A 22,714-nucleotide genomic window follows, 5' to 3' on the forward strand; every position below is an offset into this window, starting at 1 on the left:
GGCAAAAGAGCAGGCAATGGACATAGAACACTCAAATCCAGCAGATACATCACCTCCACCACTGCAGGGATAACATACACATTTACCAATAACTATGTGCAGTGTTTTACAAGTGGACTCTCAGGTATAAGGGCGAATATAAACCTGACTGACATGTACCAGATGCTTCAGAGACCTTCCAACCACAACTGCCAGACACATACACAGCCAAAATACCATATAAATATAGGTTTTATTAATAATGAGTGAAATCCCCCAAATACACTGGCATCTCCTTATAAGAGAAGACTGTGGGTCTGTGGGGGGTGGGAGAGGGTGGATAAGAACCAGCCACTGCACCCAGGCCAGGGAGCTCAGCAGCAGGGGGTCCTGGACTCCAACAAGGGAAACCAGAAATCCTCCATATATGTCTGTCACTCTAGCCCTGTGCGGTGGTGCTCTCAGGCCCAGGGGCAGCCTTGGCTGGTTGGGAAGAGGGCAGAGGAGCGGTCAGAAGATTGAACCAAGCAGCTGAGAGGAAAGAGAAGGGGTGTGTAGGGGGTGCCAGCCCCAGGGAGGCATGCCCTAGGGCATGGGAAAAAAGGGATTCTGGTGGAGCTGACCAAGGCCAACTTGTGCCAGCTGCCTGTGCTTTTGCCAGGTCCTGAAATACAGGTGGAGGGAGTGCCCTGTGTTTGCCCCTGGCTTTGTGGAGGGAAAAAAGACTGGAGAGGAGTCACCCACACAGATCCCCAAGATGATCCTGAGCAGAAGCCCCATCTCACCAGAGCTTTTGGAAGGTCACATCCACCTCACCCTCCACAGGGCCCTTCTCCCAGAGCCAAGTGATGATTGTGGGTATGTACCTATGAATCTGGAGAGCGGATGGGAAGGCCTGGCCCACAGGGCTATAGGAAGGCAGGATCAAGGTCATCCCCTCAGCCTCTCCCCACCTCTCCACCTCCCAAAATAAAGTGCATTCTCCAGTTCCAATGTGGGCAAAAGAAACATGGGCATTATTGCTAAGGTGCCATTGTGCACCATCCCCCTACCAAATGAAGATGGATAGGAGCGATGGGGAACCTTAAGACCCCAGGCCTTACCTTCCCTGGGGCCTGAGAGGGGCAGTCAAGGACAGAATTTCCAGCCTCTGCCTCAAGAGATTGTTCCAGCAGCCTAGAGTTGGGGGTGGGGGGTATGACTACCAGAGTCTCCCCCTGCTCAATTTCATAGTGGGACTTTCCAGGGAACCCTGCCAGGGACCAGCCCTGGGTACTATAACAACCCTTTGAAGCCCAATTTACAAACACTTGTGTGGTAGGGGCCCCCTGGGGAGGGAGGGGGCACTTTGGTCAGTTGTAAGGGGGAGTTTCTAGAGGTGAAATTCAGGTAGACCCCCCCAACTCTGCCGCCCCCAGGCAGACAGTGGGAGAAAAAGAGGGCTCTGAGCAGGGCAGGGGAAGTAGAATTGGAGGGAGGGGGAAGGGAGCTACTATAGCCCAACAAATGTCCTTTGCATGCAGGTGTTGAGGAAGAGGTGAGAAGGAAGCCACAAACTGCATCAAAACACAGGAGGTGACAGGGCTGAGGGAGGAGGTTTAGAGCCTTCCACCATCCTTCAGGAGGACCCGGAAATCCATGGAGTAGATCGACATTGACAGGTGTGTGTGGGGGGGGGGGGGGGGTGGCAGGTGGGTGCCACCAGAACCAGTTCCCAAGTCTCTGAGGTTAAAACAGTCCCAGTGGGCTGGAAGGTGGGGTAGAGAAGGAGAACAGGGCTTCCTGCTGTGGTTGGGAGGAAGCGGGGAGCTCTATCTCTCCGATTTCACCCGGTAGCGAAGGACAAGGTATGCCAGCAGCCTCAGGGCCAGGAAGAAGATACCCAGGACCAGGAAATCCATGTAGAGCTTGGCGTCCTCTACATCCAGCTGGTGGAGGATGCTCCCAGGTTTCTGGAATGGGCATCCTGAGGAGTTCTCAGAGCAATCAAGGTCCCCCCGCTCCATGCCATAGATGGTCAGAATCACACCCTCAAAGCCATACCTGGACACAACAGAAACAGCAGAGACAGTTGCCAGACCCTGCTCCTCACCATACTATGGGTAGGGCTTATCCCTTCCCCAGACACAGCATTAGAGTGGGAGTTGGTATCCAGAACACATGTCCTGAGGAGGCAGGCTAGAAATGGGCTTGTACATCAGGAAGACACAAAAAGCCTGGGAAGCTGGAAAGGTGGGACCTGTATGCCAGGTGGCTGGGAGGGGAAGAGGGTAGGGCTAGGAAGAGAAAGGTCTCAAGCCCCTGAGTCCTGACTCTCTGGGAGCTGATGAGGATGGAGAAATGTTGGCACTACTCACCTGACATAGGAGAGGTAGGAGCTCCATTGCAGATAGGTAGGGATGGTTTTGAAGCTAACGAAGAAGCCAGAGAAGAGGAGGACAGGGATAGCAGTGACTGGACCCACAAAGGTGGCCACCTGAGAATGTGGAGCGGGGGAGGGCAGGAAGGAATAGAAGGTGTCTTGGGACAGTGTTTGCACCAGCTCACACATACAGTGTGATGAGCTGATGCATGCACATATGTGCACATCCTTTACTCCTTTGGGATGGGATGCCTCTGCTTCCATAGCCAGCCCCCCGATTCATTCTGTTGGGACATTAAGTGCTGTCTTCTATTAGGGTGTAGGTATCTTGAGGGTAGGGACTGTCTTTGTATTTGTGTCTCCTGGTCTTAGCAAAGTGCCTGATAGATAATAAACCCTGAATAAATCCTCTTTCTTTCTTTCTTCCTTCCTTCCTTCCTTTCTTTCTTTCTTTCTTTCTTTCTTTCTTTCTTTCTTTCTTTCTTTCTCTTTCTTTCTTTCTCTCTCTCCCTCCCTCCCTCTTTCTTTCTTCCTTCCTTCTTTTCTTTCTTTCTTTCTTTCTTTCTTTCTTTCTTTCTTTCTTTCTTTCTTTCTCTTTCTTTCTTTCTTTCTTTCTTTCTTTCTTTCTCTTTCTTTCTTTCTTTCTTCCTTTCTTTCTCCCTTCCTTCCTTCCTCCCTCCCTCCCTTTCTTCCTTCTTTCCTTCCTTTCTTTCTTTCTTTCTTTCTTTCTTTCTTTCTTTTTTCTGTCCTTCCTTTCTTTCTTCCTTCCGTTCCTTCTTTCTCTTTCTCTCTCTTTCTTTCCTCTCTTCCCTTCCTTTCCTTCCTTCCCTTTTCTCTTCTTTTTTCTTCACTTTTATTTCTTTCCTTCTTCTCTTCCCTTCCTTTCTTCATTCCCTGACTCTCCCTCCCTTCCTCCCTTCTTCCCTTCCTCTTTCATTCTTTCCTTCCTTGCTTCCTTTTCTCACTATACTCCTATCCCAGATGCATACCTCTTTTCTCCTTCCCATTTCTCCCACTTCCACCCACCTGTAGGGAATTAGATGCAGCCCCAATCAGTAGCCCCAGAGACTGAGCTACCAGGGCAGTGGCTGTGGCCAGAGCAGAGAATAGCAGGAACCGGGAGGCTTCAGCTGGCTGGCTGGTCATCCAGTATACAATGCTACAATAAGCCATGGGGCAAATCACCTGGTGGGAACAAGAAGAAAGTTGGAGAGAGGGGCTGGTATCTGAACAGCAGATCTCCTCCCCTCCCCTTGAGACTAGACCTCCTCTTGTCTTGGGCTCTAGTTCCTTCATGGGATGCAGAGGGCCATGAGACTCAAATGGTTCTGCCCAGGACAGGCCTCATAGAATGTCAGACTGGAAAGGACCTAAGATTACCTAGTCCACCTCCTTCATTCTACAGATGAGGAAGATGAACCCAATAGTAGAGTCTGAAACTCTTTTCTTTCTATCTCTATGCTTTTGACCATCCTTCTCCATCTAGCTCCCTGGGGTGAGCAGATCAAATGAGTTAACATACATGTAAAGCATTTTGCAAACCATAAAGCACTATATAAATGACAATTATTATTATTATTACCTAGCCCAGAGAAGGGAAATGATTTGATCACACAGCTAGTAAGTGCAGAGAATTCAGACCCAGGGCTCTTTCCACCATGCTGTGGTACCAGCTCACCTCTGGGGCTTTCCCTTGCCTGGAATTACCTCCTTCTATCCCTTCTCTAAATCTCACCTATCTTCAAGGCCTACCTTCAAGTCCCACTGTCCCTGATGATGCCAGCCCACAGGACCCTCTCTTTCCCCGTGCATGCATTCTGCCCTTACCATATACTTCCTGAGATCATTATTACATTATACATTATAGATCATTATTACAATCATTAGTTTCATTTCCCAAACTAAATTTTACAGTGAAGGTCAGGGATCATTTCTGTATCCCACACAGGGCTAAACATGCAGTAGGTACTCAACAATGCTTGTTAACTGAGTCGTTGATTAAGAAGCTTACCTGGAAGGGCACATCAGCCATAGTCTTGGCCAAGTAATAAGCTTTGAGGCTATACCAGTAGTTGAGATGTTCCCTCATGAAGACAGCCATTTCTAGGGGAACTGGGACAGGAAAAAAAAAGAGAAGGCATTCAAAGCCTTCTATAACTTTGCCCCCTCTTATTATTTTCCTCAACACAAACCTCCTGATGCCTCCTGAAGGGTCTATTACTGGTTCTGTAGGGTTGGAAAATTTCCCCTCTCCTTCTCCCCATAAGATATCTGTCCTAACCTCCCTCCCCCACAGTCCATCAGCCTGCCTGAAGCTTGGGACCATGCTCAAGTCTCCCCATCTCATTAACAATCCCAGCACCATTCATTCTCTACCCCTCCTCCCCTCCCTCCCAGGTGCACCAGATGCTGAGGACTCACAGGTAAGAACTGTAGGCATAAGGGCAGCAAACATAAGGAAGAGCATGGAGAAAAAGAGGCAACCCGTGTTGTTGAAGACTTTGCTGGCATCATTTCCAATGTGCAAGTAAAGGAGACCGATGAGTACACCAATCACCACGTGGGACATGAATCGAAGGTGGGTCAGAACCTGGTAGGTAGAGAGTGGTCAGTACTAGGGAAATAGAGCAGGGAGCTCTGTTTGGAGGTACTGGGGTAAGGCCCAGTACCATAGAAGGAATGATAACACCATTCAGGGTGGGAGTCAGAAGAAGACAGTTTGGGCGAAGACACAAGACAAGCTCTATTCTACCCACATGAACTAAGAGCCCTCATAAATGTCGTCAAGAAACCCTCTAGTGTAGGAAATGAGGCTCAGGAAAGAAACCCCTCTTTTTTTTTCTTCATTCCCATGATGGATGGCAGGGTCTAAGATATTGGAAGTTTCCAGGATCCCCAGTACAGTCTCTCACCGTGTCTCTAAGGATGGACAAGAAGGTTCTCTTGAAGAGGATGCAGAACTGTGTGAACGTATTAGTGGCAAACGTGTGACTCTCAATGGTGTCGACTTCCTGAGCAGGAGAAATATCACAATCCAAGGTCACAGGAAATGGGACCCACCAGGAAGGATGCCCAACAGCACCCAGCCCAGCAAATAAGGACCTTCCAGGCTTCTCATGAGGCCATCGAGGGCACAAGGCAGAACCCATTGGCATCCTGGCACCAGGACCCTTGGCTAAGGGAAGGGCCCCAAGATGGTTGGATTTAAAACTAGAAGGGATATTAAAGGTCATCTGTCCTAATTTCTTCATTTTCTAGATGAAGCAACTAAAACTCAGAGATGGGAAGTGACTTCTGACCCATTACACAGCAGTTCTCTTGCCATCACTCTTTACCCTGGCCACTTCTCCCCAGCTCTTATCCCCCATCTCCACATACATTGACTCTGCATTTTCTCTTTCACTCACTGGAGGACAAGAAGGGCATGGGGATTGGACGTGGTTTTTCTCTGCACTCTCCTTCTTCTCCGCCACGGTACACAGCCCATTCTGTACTGCCCGGAACAGCATTGGATTCAGGTCCCCATACTCTCCTGATGCTACTTCAATGACTGCAGAAGAAAAGATAAACTGCTCAGGTGCCATTCTCTCCAGGACAAAACCAGGCCTCCATCAGGGAACTGGCTGCATGTCTATCGTGTGAAATTACTGCCCAACACAGGCAAAGGGGACAAGTCAAGACCCCACTCCTCCCCCAAGGAGGCTCTGCCCACACAGTCACCAGGGCCCCATCTTAGAGTCACACCAGCAGGGATGCACTTCCACTCACTGAAGTCAGCTGGATTGTGGTAGGTAGGACAATGTAGGCCCAGCCCCTTCAGGTAGGGGATCAGGTTGGTGACCATTCCCTTGAAGATGCACTGACCCTGACTCAGGATGTAGAGCTGAAGGTAAGATGAAAAAGGGGTCAGCTGGTGAGATTGGCATCTCCCACTCACTATACCCTAGCATCATATGCCAGTACCACTGTTCCTACAAAGGACCACACCTAGACAGACATTTTTACACCCAGCAGACCTCCCTACTCCCTGTTATCCCAGGGCTTGGACACAATAGACACTAATGGGTTTCCTCAACTTCATCCTCTCTATCCAGAAGGACAGACAAAAACTTGTAGCCAACCTTGTCAAACATCTCAAAGAGCTTGGCACTGGGCTGGTGGATGGTGCAGATGATGGTACGGCCCCCCTGAGCCAAGGACTTCATTAGTGATACAACCTGGAAGCAGGAGGCACTGTCCAGCCCACTGGCCAGAGGGAGAAGGAGAGAGGAAAGGGGGGGGGGGAGAGAGAGGGAGAGAGAGAGAGAGAGAGAGAGAGAGAGAGAGAGAGAAGAGAGAGAGAAGAGAGAGGGGAGAGGGAGAGAGAGAGAGAGAGAGAGGTCAGGGGATAGGGTAAGAGAAGTAGGAGAACAGAGAAAGAAAAAAGATGAGGGAATATTAGGGGTGTGGAGAACTCAAATGAGGGGAATGGATCTAGAATGGGGAGGAAATGTTCTCACCTTAACCCCTACTCAATTCAATCAACATTTATTAAGTGCCTACTATGTGCCAGTCACTGTGCTAACTCCCTACCCTCAAGGAGCTTACAATCTAATTCTACACCCCACCCCCAACCCTTCTGCATCCTCACTTTAGCCCACTGGGATATCAGAAAGCACAGAGCCCAGCTCCCTCACTCTTCTGAGCTGGTCTTAGGAAGCAAAGGCTCTGGGTCTCTCAATAGCTCTATCTGGTATGGGGGGGGATGCTGTTGAGGGAAAGGTTAGCCTGCGGGCAAAAATACCTGGTAGGCTCATCAAAGAACATGACCGGTGGGTTGTTGACAAGCTCCAAAGCAATTGCCAGTCGCTTCCTCTGACCCCCGGAGAGCATGGCTGTCCTCGTGTTGGAACAGGACATCAGCCCCAAAGCTGTCAGAATTTCAGTCACCTGGCCAAAGCCCACCCCATGTCAGCCAGGAGGGCTTCCAGACACCCATCAGCCATCCCACCATTTCTCTGCCCTAAAAAGGCCTCATCAGGGTTCTGACTCCCCTTGGGGACCACCTCCAACTTGCCCTAACTACGCTAGCTCCAGGGCCATCTCTCCCTTTCTCCAGGGGCTACCCTGCCCCCTCAAGCCCAGCTCACAGAGGAAGGAGACCTCTGAACAGCTTCTTCCTCCACTCACCAGCTCCTTCTTCACCTCCTGTTTTTCATTCAACTTCAAGTTGGCAGAGACCTGGGCCCAAAAACAGTGGCTGGTCAGTGGTGTGGGTGCTGTAACCTGAGAGCCCCACGAATGCCACCTCACCCCACCCCTTCATTTAGTCAGAGGGGCATGAAGAACAGACTTTACCAGAGCACCCTAGTGTTGGAAGTTCCATGGTGCCTATCAACCTTGAAGGGGGAATAAAGGTGACGAAGTATCCAATGTCCATAACCACCCACTCAACTCTAAGTTCCTTGAGGGAAGTAGCTGTATATCTCATCTAATGTTTGCATCCTTCCTCCACACACAGAGCATGATGCTTCCTTTATACATAGCAGGTACTTAATAGTTTGATGGATTATGTCATTGTTATACCTTTGAAACCCAAGAAAACTGTTGAGAGGGAGGAGGTTATGCCAGCACCTCACTGCCTAGAGTGGGGGTGGACCCTCACCATCATGGCCTCTAGCACAGTGAGATGAGGAAGCAACATGTCATCCTGCATGATGTAACATGACATCTTGCGGAAGGTCCGAAGCTCCCGAGGTCTCCCGTTCACCAGGATCTGCCCCTTCATGCCAGATTCCCTGCAGAAGCAACAGTAAAGGGAATCAGAGGCTAGAATGTCCTCAAAGCTCTAGGTTACCCATCTCTGAAAAACTCCAACCACTCCTGTTCCTTGCCATAGAATTCTGCCATAAGATGTCCCACCCATGAGAGACTCTCTCTAGCTAAGCCCCAGACGATGCTGTTTCATTCCACCCAATTCCATCATGTGCACCCATATATGTACACACATACACACCCCCATCCTTACCTGTACCCAGCAAGGATGTTCATGAATGTGGACTTCCCAGCCCCTGAGGGTCCCATGATGCCAATCAGCTCCTTTCGACAGAACTTGCCAGACAAACACTTGAGAAGGGTCTTATAACCTGAAATAAGGAGGAGGGAGAGGTCGTCAGGGAACAGAGACACCCCAAATTCCCAAGCAGTTCAGTGCATTTTTCAGGAGGAACCTTGGGCAAAGATTAAGGAGTTGATTATTTTGACTACATGATCTAGTAGCAGAGGGGCACCTAGGTGGTGCAGTGGACAGAGTGCTGGGCCTAAAGTCCAGAAGATTCATCTTCCTGAGTTCAAATCTGGCCTCAGACACTTCCTAGCTGTGTGACCCTGGGCATGTCATTCCACCCTGTTTGCCTCAGTTTCTCATCTATGAAGTGAGCTGGAGAAGGAATGGTGAACCCCTCCAGTATCTTTGCCAAGAAAACCCCAAAATACAGTCATGGAGAGTCAGATACAATTGAGATGACTGAACCACAAAGTAGCAGAATTCCACATCTGAAATCAGAAAAGCTCTTCTGATTTGATCCCTTACTAGCTCTGGGATCTTTTTTTTTTTAAGTATTGATATCTTTTGTTTTTACATAAATTAAATTTCCCATTATATTCCTCCTCCTCCTCCTCCCATGCAAAGTATGAATCATCCATTGTAACAAAGAATTTTTAAAAGAGTGGAAAAAACAGTTTGGTGAAAGTAATCAATACATCATCCAAGTCTGACAGCATGTCTCCATAATACATCCAACAGCCCCCTCTGCAAAAAAGCAGGAGCTGCATTTCCTCATCTCATCTTCAGGGCCAGGCTTGGTCATTATACTTTGTGATTTAAGGAAAGACATTTAACTTCTCTGAGGCTCAGTTTCCTCATCTATAAAACGGGAGTATAATACTTATACTACCTACCTCACAGGATTGCTGTGAGGAAAGTGCTTTCTGTGAATCTTAATATTATATAAATGTTATATAAAATTTCTGTGGTTATCATCAGCAACTGGGGACAAGAGAAGTACCCCACAAAAACAACAACAACCAAAACTCCTCTCTTCTTTGCTCTACTACCTAGTCCAAGGTAACTACCCCTGGAGTCAAGACATCTAGGGTACAATTTACTGTGAAGTGCACACTCTTTCTGGAAGAGAAAGGGAGAGTCTGGGTCATGAAGTAAGGGATGAGATCCTGACTTCTCTGTGTGCATGAGCTATCTCTCTCCTTTGCTGCAAGGAGTTGTTTCCAGCCTTTCCATCCATCTGGAAAAGCCTTCCTTTCTTCAAGGCCTAGCATAAAGCCAGCTCACTACAGATTTAACCTAATGGACTTGAAAGGAACAGAGACACCTATACTGGTCCTAGTAACTATTATTGTCTTCCCCCCAACTTCCTCTCTCCTATGGCACCATCCGGCCCACTTACTATGAAGTTGGATAGAAAACATTACCAGAGGGGCAGCTAGGTGATGCAGTGAATAGAGCACTGGCCCTGGAGTCAGGAGAACCTGAGTTCAAATCTGATCTTTGACACTTAACTAGCTGTGTGATCTTGGGAAAGTCACTTACCCCCAATTGCCTTGCCTTCCCCCCTCCAAAAAAAAGAAAACATTACCTGAGACTCTTAATGGCTGGCTCACACCCCTGGCCCACAGCAGTTGTACAGGGACTCTGCTTTTTAATTCCTCCCTTCCCAGTATTCTCCCCCCACCCCTTGAGAAATGCTATGGACACTGTGAGTTATTAGTATAGTCTTTGTGAAGCATAGAACTTTCTCTAGCTCTTTGACCCTGTGATTCACAGAATCACAAAGGCTGGAAGGGTCTTCCAAAAGGCATGTGGTTCCACTCCCTGCCTATAGGCAGAGGAGATCTACCTAGCTGCAGATGTCACAATTGAGGCGGGGAAAAGTTTAAGTGATTCACCCAAGCCATCAGTCCAAACCCTATGTTTCCATCATCAAAAAACTATTCAGGAAGTGACCTTGTGTACCTGCCTTTTAGCATCACTTTAAAGGAAGGGGGAAGTTGAGGGGTGAAGGTAATTCACCTTCTATACCTTGGTTCTCCCAGTTCTAAACTGGATTGAATTCCCTAGGAGGTCAAGTTCAATTAAATGAAGAAGCATTTCAATTGGGGAGGGGGGGGAACAGAACACTGAAATCATAGACTTAATAGAACAGGAATAGTACCTTAGAGACCACCTAATTCAACCCTCAGAGCAACAAAAGTTATGCTGTGACCTTGGACAAATTATTCCTTGCTGTAAAGGGAAGGTCACTAGACTTGGAATCAAAAAACCTGGGTTCAAATCTTGCCTCTACTGTTTTCTTGGGCAAATCATCTAACCTCTTTCTCTGGACCTCATAGTCTCCATCTGTCAAGTGAAGAGGTTGGACCAAATTATCTCAGGTCCCTTCCACATCTAAAACCTATGATTCCATCATTACGATCTCTCCAAGCACTAGATCCTGTGAACTTTTTGAGCCTCAGTTTCCTCACCTGTAATGCTTTCACTATCTTCCTGACCAGGCTGTTGGGAAGATCAGATGAGATAATGGATGTCAAAAAGCTCTGGCTCGTTAAATGCTATGCTTTTATTTACTATGATCACACATATCTGCCAGAGAAATGAAATACCTTCTTTTTCCCTGGTATTCCCCTGTTCTCTTTCTGGCTATCCCAAACTTCTTTTTCTCTTCTATTCTCTAGTGTAAGAAATGGAGGACGAGAGGAAAAGAAGGAAGGAGGGAGTCAGAGAGTATTAAAGGTGTGACCAAAAGATAGCAGAGGTAAAAAGGAGGGAGCATGGGTGGAGGGTGGGGGAAGACAGACATGGAAATCCCACCTGGGATTTCATCAGTTGGTAATTTCTGGTGTGGAAACTGCTTCTGTGTAACCTTCCAGAGACTTGCCTGAAGATCACTGAAAGGTAATGCCTTGCTCGAGATCCTACAGCTAACATGAGTCAGCAGCAGGATTTGAACTCAATGCTGCCTCAATTAGGCCCAAATACAGGATGTCCTAAAAAATGATAGTACTTTAATAACTTCAGAAATATAAAAGCTTAAAAGCACACACACACCCCTGAGAAGTTAACTATTTAGGGGTGACTAGGTGGTACAGTGAATAGAGCACTGACCCTGGAGTCAGGAGGGCCTGAGTTCAAATCTGACCTCAGACACTTAACACTTACTATTACTTACTGTGTGACCTTGGGCAAGTCACTTAACCCCAACTGCCCCTCCAAAAAGCAAAAAAAAAAAAGTTAATTATTTAAATTTTTAAAATATGGACATTTCTTATTAAACATATCAACATAAGCACCATCTTGTGCTATATATATGACTCAATTTTCTAACTTTGTAAAAACTTTAGCTGCTGTTCAGTGGCGGAAAGGATTGCATTTGTAATTATAGTATTGTAATCATTTGTAATCATAACCAAAGAATGAGGTTTTGATGCATGTGACAGTTTCTATGTGACTCCACAAGAAAAAGTCTGATGGAGATAGATCAGCTGACCAAGGAGTCCAAGCAAGAGAACCTCCTCTGCCAATGCATCAGCCTGAAAAAGTGTCATCCAAAACCTGTCCCACCTGCAATAATGACCTGTGTTGTTAAAACTAAAATAAAAAATTTATTACTTAAAATTCACAAAATTAAATCAATGTAAAAAAATTTAATAATTAAACTTGCAAGTAATGTTTGTCTGTTTGCATTTATACTTATGAAGTTATTAAAACTTCTATATGCACTAAGACTTTTAGGACACTCTATAGCCTATCTTCCTGCTCCTCTCTTCCTCACACCAAAAAAATCTGGCTCACATAAAATTCATAGGTAATCAAAATATATACATATGTATATATGTGATTTTACTTTTTTGTGTGTCATTTTACTTCCAAAGAGATTTCATATTAGGAGTGTGGTCTATATTCAAACCAAAACAGTAATTAATTTTTTTTCTAAAATAGGGAGAGGGGGAATTCTTCAAAAGTTGTCCTGATTTCACCATTTTACTGAAATTTTACTCTATACCCTGGAATCACATTGATACTCAAATTCCCATTCAACTCTAGTCCCTGTCCTATTTCAAGTTCCCAGGAGTACATGCATGCAAAAAAGAGATGGGACACTAAAGGGAGAGAAGGTTGCTAAAAGCCCCACTCAGCCCAGCTCAGAAGGGTTGCAGTCTAGTCTCTCAAATCCTGAACAATCCACCCTCCCAGTCTCCGCCCGAGTTTTGGGAAACCTAGCTTCCCTATTCTCAGCTCTTGTTGCCTGGGGCAGAGGAGGGACAGCAAGGCTTTACTTAACTCAGGACATTCAGTTCCCAGTCCCCAAAATCATCATTCCCCTACTTCAACACCTCCACTGAGATCAGCCCAGACAGCTCCAGATTTTGACCAGGGGAAAAGAATGAGAAACACCTTTTCTACCACTGGCCTGGTTCTATGCTTAGAAGAGTACCAGGATGATACAATGCAAAGAATATGGTGATCAAAAGATGGGTTTGTTATGGGTCACAGTTCTATCTACCTTAAGCTAAGTATTTTATCTCTTTGGAACACTTCTGCCTCATCTCTACAATGGAATTAATCATTTCTCATATTCCACTGCCCAAACATCTTTGGTAGTTCCATATTGCCTACCAATTTAAGTTTAAAAAAAGCCTTTGTCTGGCATTCAAGGTCCTGCTCAACCTGGCACTACTCTACCTTATCTTATCTTAGATCTTTGCCCTCCAGCCCAACTGGATAACTTTCTGCCACCTTTGCCCCAGAACAGCACTTCATTCTCACAATTACACACTTTTCTCAGGTTGTTTCCTGTCTTTCTTCAACAGTTCAATTTTTTCCTATCCTTTAAAGCCTAATTCAAATGCTACTATTCCCTAAAATGATTAAAAAGCTTTTCACTCCCCTGATTTCATATAGTATTTTCTTGTTATTGAGGCTTATACTAATACATACATATATACATACACATATATAATGCTTCAGAAACTTTGAAACACTACATAAGTGCCAGATATTATTATAGTAGATTGTGGTCAGGGGATCATAGATTTAGAATAGGAAGGCACTTCAAGGGTCTTATGGTTCACAGAGAGGTGGTTTGCCTAAGCTCATTCTAGATGTGAGAATGTTTTGCAAGTTTAGGAGCAATGTCCATTGACCAGACAGGATCTCCACAGAGATAGCTCCCTGTGATTCCTTATAGACACCAGATTCTTGACATATTGAAGAGACTCCTAGATCAGGGTAATTAGTAGGAAGAGGATATAGACAGTCAAGTAGCAAGCAAATGGGAGGAAACCTACACGGGAAGTAATGAGCTCCTTATCTCTAGAAAGACTCCAGTTTCAGGCAGATGACTACTTATCAGAGATATTACAAAGTGTATCACAAAATTTAGAGATGACCAGGTCCTTGGAGATCATTGAAGTGAACTACATTTCACACCTGAGGCTCAGGATAAGTGACTTGCCTAAAGTTACCCAGGGAAGAGTCACACATCAAGCTATAATTCAAACCCAAATTCTCTGATTCCAAATCCAGGGCTCTTTCCACTACAAGCTGCTACCTTATCTGCCTCCAATATTGTTCAGAGATTCATGAACCTGATAGGGAATGGAACTAGATGACCTCTGAAAACCCTTCCAAATTTTAAATGACATGGTTTTCTAAGTTTTCAGGGACTTTTCAGAGGACAGGGGATATAGTGAACATACAGAAGGCAAAAAACATCAATGACCAGTTAAGAGGTAGAGGGCATGGTGTGCAGATACTACCCACTGGAGAGGAGGGAAAAGAGCAAAAGAAGAGGACCGAGTACTCAGGGATTGAGGTAGTGATCATTCCATACCCCTCTTGCGCCAGCAGGGTCCCTCTCGAACAGAGTAGGACAGCTCGACGAATTCTACGTCTACTGCAGAGCGCTTTGGGAGATGAGAGAAACGCTGGGCTTCTGTGATGTGGTTCTCCACTTTCTTCAGGTGTGTGGTCAGTAGGGGGGGCTCTGTGGGGCCAGGGCGCCCGGCCATATCCTCCAGGGCTACTGCCACAGCCCCTGGCCCCAGCCCACAGCTGCCCACCTCCAGTGCCTTCTCCTCCATCACTTTGCCCTGCAGGGAACCAGGGAGCTGAGGGGGACTTGTTTAACATCACGCCCAGCCCTGGGTCCTTCCATCTCTAACACTGCTCCACCCCGCTCCTCCCAACTTGCTCTCTTTCTCTGCCTTATCACACAGTTATCTGTCTAGATCCCTCATCTCATCCCCCGGCAATTCCTGCTTTCTCGTGTCCCACTCCAAGCCTGTTCTTCCTCAAGGTCTCCCTTAAGTATGTCCCCCATACCATCTCCCTCAGCCCTACCTTCTCAGAAATCCGGTCCAGGCTATTCAACGTTACCCATCTGCCTCAGGGCTCTGCTTTCTTACTGCATACCTCCAGATATTCCCTTTTATTAGCCATCAAATTCTAACCCCTTCACTGTGTCTGACAACCATGCTATTCTGCCCCTAGCCGGTGCAGGCCCTCTCCTCTCCCTCCTCTCTGAAGCTCTAATCTCCTTACCCGGCAGGACTCCGGCCAGCAGCCCCAGCCCTAGAGAGGAGGGAGGAGGGTTAGAATCCAGAAGGGAGGACAATGGGAGGGGCAATAAGGGACGAGTGATAGGAGGGGATCCAGAGAGGGAAGGGTGTGGGGGAGATGGAGCATCCCCAGAGCCAAGGAGGCCTCCTTCATCCCCCTGAAGAAATAGGACTCATGGCCAGTCCAGCTTCTCCAGAGCCCCGTTCCTTGCGCGCTGCGGCGGGCCTCCCTAGAGGTAGGCGCTCGGACTGGGACGCCTATCCTCCCCGCAAGCCACTGGACTAACAAACACAGTTCCCCACATTTCTTTTCACACACCCAGTCACCTTGACGCGCCCCGGGGGCTCCTGAATAGGAGGCCCGATATGATAGGAGGAATGAGGCGTTCCCCCCCCCCCCCCAAGACTGCAATGGGGTCTTCGCCGCTGCCCACCTTACCTGCCTCTGGTTGCAATACAGCTGTCCAGGCTCCCGGTCCGGCGGCCCGGGCTGGGCGGGGCCGAGGCGGAGCCGAAATGTGGGGAGGGCCCCGGCCCCGGGTTTGAGGGGAATGGAGGGGCGGGGGGGGGGGATGGATGCCCCAGCTCTGAACCAGCTGCGCAACCCCCTTTGCCCTGAGCCCGTCCGCTCCGCTGCCTCCTCGGGAGCCGGCCGGCTGGGTGGCTACGCTCTCCTCCCGGCGGCTGCCTGGCCCTGCCGCTCTTAAAGGGGCGGCGCAGCCCCACAACTAGCGGGGGGAAAGGGGGGAGCGAGCATGGGGAGGAAAATAACGGAGCAGGTGAAGGGGGGGACGTGAGTGGCGAGGAGTTGTGGACAATGGGTTCAGGGGAAGAAGTGAGGGGAAGGGAAGAAAAAAGTAGCTAAGAGAACCGGGAATAAGACGTCTGAAAGAATAGGGGTCCTGCAGTGCAAAGAAGACAATTTGGGGAACAGTGTTTCTGTACCATTCTAAACACCCTTCGCACCTATCTGATGCCCATCTCTTTCCTTTGCTCTTAGCTACCAACCTTTACTCAGTATCTCTTTGCTCCTGGAGACTCACTCCCGGGAGTCACTAATCAAAGTATTAAGTGTCAGGAAGAGAGGGGACAAGGGGAGGTCACTTTCTAATGAACTTTTAATACCTTTCTTCAATCTCCAAACTTCTGTCCACCCTCCCCCTCCCCCTCCCACCATCCAGAGCCTTAGGGTAAGAAAAAAGAGGAGGGACAGTTTCTTGGGGAGGGACCTGGAACTTTCAAGGTTGTACACAAACAATGAGGAACACAAGCATAGCCTGCCTGCAAACATGCATAGGCACTTACTCCTTGCTTGGTTAGAGAAACACTTCTTCCCATCAGCCAACCTTGTATCACAAGCACTGACACGACAATGGGGACCTGAATGTACATTCCCTCACACAGACCTTGATAGTTTATGTCACTTTCCCATTTAGAACCTTCCCCTGTCTCCTGAACATGCCTTCACATGAAGGTGCTGCAGGATATGAGCACACATGCAGGGATTTCACTGTTGGGCCTTCTTCTAGGGCATTTCCTCACAGTCCCCACCTGTCCCTACCATCCTACCATGGCATCTTCTCCAGGGTAAGTAGGTTAGCCAACCCGGAGGCACATGATGCTGTATCTTTAAGTTTTCCACCTGTCACACAGCGCTGAGCTAACAGGGAGGGGAAGGAAGCTAATGCTGCTGCTGCTGCTGCTGCTGCAGTAGTGAGGTTACTAGCAGTCAAACCTCATCCATCTCCTCCCCATCTGCTTTCTGCCAACCTAGAGGTTGGCTAGGGACTGGACACTATCCCTGCCCCCTTCCTGTGATTGTACTTCCACCTCTACCTTGGAACCACATTTGAATGTCTTAGATTCCACGTTTCCCCTTTTCTCTTCCTCATTCATTCCCCAGGACAGGAGCCCACCCCTCTGCTTTCCAGAACACCCCCTTCCTTATTCCCTCGGACCCACTCTTCCAATTTCTTAGGATATATTCCTCGATTACCTAGAATAGTCACATCCCCTGAAAGATATCCTGCCATTTGCTAGGGCAGATTGCCCCACTTTTCCCAGTATTTATGCCTTCATTCCTAGGACAGATTTCCCCTACCCCTCCCACCTCCTTCTCCAGGACAACTTTCCATTCTCCAAGAATATAACCCTATTCCCTAAAAGCCCCCTCCCTAGAACAACTCTTCCATTCTTTAACGATATACCCTCCCCTCATCCCCTAGAACATTCATTCCTAAAACAAATCCTTTCATTTTTTTTTTTTAGTGACTTCCCCATTTACCAAAACAACCTCTCTACTCTCTAAGGACAGACCCTCTTTAATGCTCCTTAAGACAGACTCCCCAGTCCCCAAGACAACCTCCTTATTCTTCAAGGAGATACCCCTCCTTTCCCTAGGACAAACTACCCCATTTCTCAGAACCTTCATTTCCAAAGATAAAACCCCATTACCTAGGAGACTCTGTTCCCCAAGACACACTCCCCGTTTCTAAGGACAATTTCTCTACTGTCCAAGGACAGGAACCCCTCATTCCTCAAGATATATTCCCTATGTCGTAGAACAGTCATCCTTCCTACCTCTCCCCTCCTATTGCTTAAAACATTCGTGCCTTCACTCTCTCCATTCATTTATTCATTGAGGACATTTTTATTGGGCTTCTGTCATGTGCAAAGTTCAGGCACTCCCATTCCCCTGAAGGGACACCCTCCCCTACTTTTTCCTCCTAAAACAGTGTCCCCAGCTTGAGTAGTCTGAAGGTTGCTGAATGGAGGCAGGGGCAGAAATGTCCTTGTCTCAGCTCAGCTCCTAGAGCTAATCTACAGAAAGGGGCTGGACTGGGGATTTATGGAAGAGACAGCTGCTGAGCAGATTTATGGGGCTGTGGAGGGAGGAGGCAAGTGGGGTCCTGTGGGAGCTAGAATGGGGACACCTAAGGCCATCTGAGCCCCAGCTCTGCATCGCCACTCTCCTCCCCCCATTATCTCTTTGGCAGAGTGTACTTGTCTCTCCTGTACCCCCTGCTGTTTTCAGAGGGAACTGCAACCAGAGAAAAGACAGAGAAGGGAAACCAAATCAAACTGCACTCCGGCCTCCCAAGACAATAACCAGCTAAGCAGGAAGATCAGCAGAGTCAGAATGGTGGCTTTACTGAGGCAGGTGATAGGGAATTGGAAAGGAGAGTAGTGACATTTTCCAGGAAAATAGCTAGTCATCCTCCAAAACACTGTGATTATTTCTCCCTCTCTCCAACCACAGACATGGTCTTCAGTCATACCTTCCATTTGTTCCCAAGCCTGCATTAGCAGCTTCAACTGTAGCCAGCATCCCCACCTCCCTGTTCCTTGGGTATGGAGGGTGGAAGAAGAAAAAAGTGAAAATAAAAGGGGAGTAAGACAGAATAGTAGTCTTTGAAAGAGAGGACCAGGACTAATCCCAGCCAAGGATCTTAAAGTCATAGAACCATCATTTTAGAGCTGGAATAGATTTAGAAGCCATTGATCCTAACACCTTTCTTTTACAGATAGAGAAACTGGGGCAAAGAGAGACTATGTCACTTGTCCAGAGTTACACAGCTACCGGTAATAAATGTCTAAGTATATGAACCCAAGTCTTCCTGACTCTGGCTCCAATGCCATATACTCTATCAGAAATACAACTATGGGAATATGGTAAGATCTCCACCCTGTCACTCCCCACTACAGAGACTAAGGAATAGACAAAAGTTCTCTTCAGGGCAAAGCTCGAATTCTGAGTGTACTTGGTCATTTCCTCACACCTACCCAGAAAATAACCCCTACCATCCACCCCTCCATCTCTGTTCCTAATGGATTCTCACCAGCAGGGTATATCCATTCACTGATCTGACAGCAGGAAAAGCAGCAGGCTTAGCCTGGGGGCTTGGGGAGATAATGGTTAAGAAGAGAGCCTTGGAAGGGCAGAGGTCCTGGTGGAATAATAAGGCAGAAGGAAGACCAGTGGGAGGTCAATTCCAGCTGACCCTTTTCCATCTGGCCCTGGACAGGGACTCCTGGATGGCATGGAATAGGTGTAAGGATAGAAGAGATAGTATCGCCCCACCCCAGTGATGGCTTTTCTCATTTAATAATTCAATTAAATCTCAAGTCAGTCAACTTTTAATTGAGCGCCTACTGTGTGCAAAGCATTCAAACCAGTGTGAGGTCTGAGGACTGATCTACAGAGAGACAGCAGGAGAATGTTCTCTGCCTCTCGCCACTGCCCCAGCCTTGGGAATCTATAGGGGCAGAGACTTAGCCTACATAGTTGTCTGGAGGGTTCTAAAGAGAGGGGATCATAGAAATTAGAGCTGTAAAAGATGTTAGATGCCTTCAAGTCTATCTTTCTTATTTTATAGATTAGGAAGTTGAGGACCTGAGAGGTCATACAAAAGTGAATGGCAAAACTGAGATTTTAAACCCAGATCTTCTCAATTCCTAACCCATTATTCTTTCTACTAGGAGAGGGAGCAGCACAAAGACCCAACCAGAACAAGCCAAGGTTAAGCACTGAATTGAGAGGAAGAGCAGGGAGCGGTGGCCTGGTCTTGGACATGAGTATACCAACTGAAAATAGCCTTTCCCCCTCTGCCAACCTATAGACCTCATTGAGTACACCATCAGTGCATACTGACCCCCATACTACTTTGTAGTATCTTCACCTGGACTGAAAGCTCTTTGAGAGTACAGGTCATCATAACTCATGATTTGAGACTACATCTGGGATTTCCCAGTATACCCTGTATAAGATAAGCTTGTCCTGATTTGGGGTTTGGGAAATATTGTCACCATCCTTATGTTTTTCTGTATCTGCATCTGCATCCTGAGACCTCTTAGAATAATCAGCAAGGTGGGGAAGATTTCTTGCCATTTGTGGCCATGCTTTCTGGTTGTACCTATGTGTCCTTTTCATAACCTACTAGAGATCACATATCAAAATCCACTGTGTTGCAATACTATTTACTATCCATAAAGGATGTGAGAGGCAAAGTGGCATAGTGGACAGATTAGCCTTGGAAGCAAGAAGAGTTGTCTTAGGTCCCACCTCTGACTCATACAGGCTGTGTGACCCTGAGCAAGTCATAATAATCTCTCAATGTTTTAGGCAAGTCTCTTAATACTGAAAGTTGTAGAGAGAGAGGGCACTGACCTGCATAGATGGAGGGAATTTTCTTACCTGGAAGTTCCATATAAGTAGAATTACAGGTCCAGAGCCTATCCCTATGAGGGGAGGGGATGAGATTCACACATACCTCCTTTTATTGTGTTTTGCAGATAATGTGTTTTTTAAAAATTGAAGGTTTGTGGCAACCCTGCGTCAAACAAGTTTATGGGTGTCATTTTTCCAACAGCATGTGCTCACATCATGTCTCTTGTGTCACAGTTTGGTATTTCTCACAATGTTGCAAATTTTTCATTATTACGTTATGGTGATCTGTGATCAGTGATCTTTGATGTTACTATTATAATTGTTTTGGGGCCACATGAATTTAATAGATAAATATTGTTTGTGTTCTGACTACACCAACCTGCCAATCCCTTTGTCTCTCCTTCTCCTAGGGCCTCCTTAGTCCCTGTTGAGAAGCAACAGTTTTGAAATTAGGTCAGTTAATAATCTGACAATGGCCTAAATGTTCAAGTGAAAGGAAGAGTCAATCAATGCAGCAAATTTCATTATTGTCTTAAGAAATTGCAATAGACACCCTAGCCTTCAGCAGCTACCACCCTGTTGAGTCAGCAGCCATCAATGTTAAAGCAAGACCCTCCACCAGCAAAAAAGATTACCATTCACTAAAGGCTCAGATGACGGTTAGCATTTTTTTAGCAACAAAGTATTTTTTAAAAATTAAGGCGTATTCATTTTTAGACATAATATTACTGCACACAATAGACTACAGTATAGTATAAAAATAACTTGTATGCATTAGGAAACCAAAAAATTCCTGTGGCTCTCTCCATTGCAATATTTTCTCTATTATGGTGGTCTGGAACTTAACTGGCATTCAACTGGCATCTCCAAGGTATGCCTGCACTACAAAGTTATAAAATATCTAAGCTCTTCTATTCCCCAGAAAGAATGAGTCCTGTCAATCAAAAACCATTTTTAATCACCCATTATGTGCTTGGTGTTGGGAATTCAAAGCAAGAACCCCCCCCACCACCACCAAGAAGGCTATATTTTGTGACAAAGAAGCAGGATTGCATTGAGAAAAGGATGCTCAGCTGGCTGTCCGGAGAGAGCTGGATTTGAATCCTGGCTCTACCCCTTACTCACTGTAACCCATGGCATTTCACTTAAGCTTTCTGAGCCTTGGTTTATTCCTTCACTTTACCTTTACGGGGTTATTGTGTGGAAAGCTTCTTCATCTCTTTTTTTTTCCAAATCTTAAAGCGCAAATATAAACATGAGTAATTCATTCAACAAGTATTCATTAAGCACCGATTATTTGCTAGGCACCATGCTAAGCACTAGGAATTTGAAAACAAAAATGAAATTGTCCCTACCATCAAGGAGCTTACATTCTGTGAGGGGAAACAGTATATGCATATAAAAGTAATCACAAAATGTGTGTGTGTGTGTGTGTGTGTGCGTGTACACACGGAAATCCAGAGTAATTGGGGGTTCATTAGCAGTGTGGGAGAATCAGGAAATGTCTGATATAGGATGTGGACACGAGTTGAGCCTCAAGGAAGTTAAAAATTCCAAGCAGGGGGGCGGCTAGGTAGCGCAGTGAGTAAAGTGCTGTCCCAGAGTCAGGAGGAAGGAGTTTGGTTCAGACCTCAGACACTTAACACCCACACTCACACCCACACACACACACACACAAAACTATCTGTGTAACCTTGGGCAAGTTACTTAACCCCAATTACCCTCCAAAAAAGGCAAAAATAAATAAATTCTCTTTAAAAAAAAAAAAGAATTCCAAGAAGATGTAAGGAGTTAGTGAATTCTGGGCATGGGAGACAGCATGGGATGGAGGTAGGGGATGGCCTATGGCGAGTTTGGTTATCATGTGAAAGAGAATAATGCTCACTAAATCTCAGAAGTTAGATTGGAACCAGGTTGTGAAGAGTATTAAATGCCAAACAAAGTATTTTGTATTTTAACCTGGAGAAAACTGAGAGCCACTGGAGTTATGAAAGATATTCAGTGGCCACATCCTCCTCCTTGAACATGCAATCCTTCCAGTTTTTTCTGAATTGGTATCACTCCCCTTACTTCCATACTTTTTTTCTTTCCTGAAGTTGGTTGATTAGATGTCCAGACATATTCAAGGGTGCCACCCTCATGACAAAGAGTACTGTTTAGTGAAGACAATAACTATTCACCAGTCACCTCACCCTTCCTGTAAAATACCATCCCCAGTACTGGTCCCCTCCCAATTGTACAGGATTAGAATAGGAATCAAGATGGAGGAATAAGAGAAAGCAGTTCAGCCTAGCTTCTCACTAAATCTCCTTGACAAAGATCTTAAAAAATGCACGAGAAAGAATTCTGATTGGGAAAAGTCAAGAAGTCACAATGAGTCATTTTTCTAGCCTGGGTGACTTAGGGAGATAGAGAGGTTTGTGGACAATGAAGTGAGTCTGGCCAGCAGCTCAGGGAGTAGTCCAGCACCCAGAGAATGAAAGAGGGCTAAAACCAGGTACCAAGTACTGGGGCAGAAAGAAATCCCAAGGGATCCCCAAACTAGCCTAGGATACAGGAATGGAGCCATCTGCCAATTCTGTCACCCAGTA

The 22,714-nt window shown here is 46.5% G+C and overlaps 1 protein-coding gene across 3 annotated transcripts; it reads right to left on the reverse strand.

Moving 5' to 3' along the window:
* Nucleotides 1-213: 213 nt before the first annotated feature.
* Nucleotides 214-15,500, reverse strand: ABCG4 (ATP binding cassette subfamily G member 4). Of its 3 annotated transcripts, none has more exons than XM_069066618.1 (16): nt 15,396-15,500; nt 14,940-14,969; nt 14,230-14,488; nt 8,349-8,466; nt 7,986-8,118; nt 7,511-7,561; nt 7,125-7,270; nt 6,463-6,586; nt 6,110-6,224; nt 5,749-5,891; nt 5,254-5,352; nt 4,763-4,931; nt 4,353-4,453; nt 3,368-3,526; nt 2,337-2,455; nt 214-2,022 (listed from the first exon to the last, which is right to left on the reverse strand). In XM_069066618.1, the coding sequence occupies exons 3-16, from the start codon at nt 14,477-14,479 to the stop codon at nt 1,791-1,793; spliced, it is 1,959 nt and encodes a 652-aa protein (XP_068922719.1). In that variant the 5' UTR covers nt 14,480-14,488; nt 14,940-14,969; nt 15,396-15,500; the 3' UTR covers nt 214-1,790. The 3 variants fall into 3 exon arrangements, with proteins under 3 accessions (XP_068922719.1, XP_068922718.1, XP_068922720.1); XM_069066617.1 differs by having other exon boundaries at nt 14,739-14,969; nt 15,396-15,498; XM_069066619.1 differs by lacking the exons at nt 14,230-14,488; nt 14,940-14,969; nt 15,396-15,500 and adding an exon at nt 9,194-9,265 and having other exon boundaries at nt 8,349-8,469.
* Between the last annotated feature and the right edge of the window lie 7,214 nt (nt 15,501-22,714).

This window comes from Petaurus breviceps, unplaced genomic scaffold (assembly GCF_028583685.1).
Source record: "Petaurus breviceps papuanus isolate PSGF00001 unplaced genomic scaffold, PetGlider_PUasm1.0 90723, whole genome shotgun sequence".
In the NCBI taxonomy this organism is placed as follows: domain Eukaryota; kingdom Metazoa; phylum Chordata; class Mammalia; order Diprotodontia; family Petauridae; genus Petaurus; species Petaurus breviceps.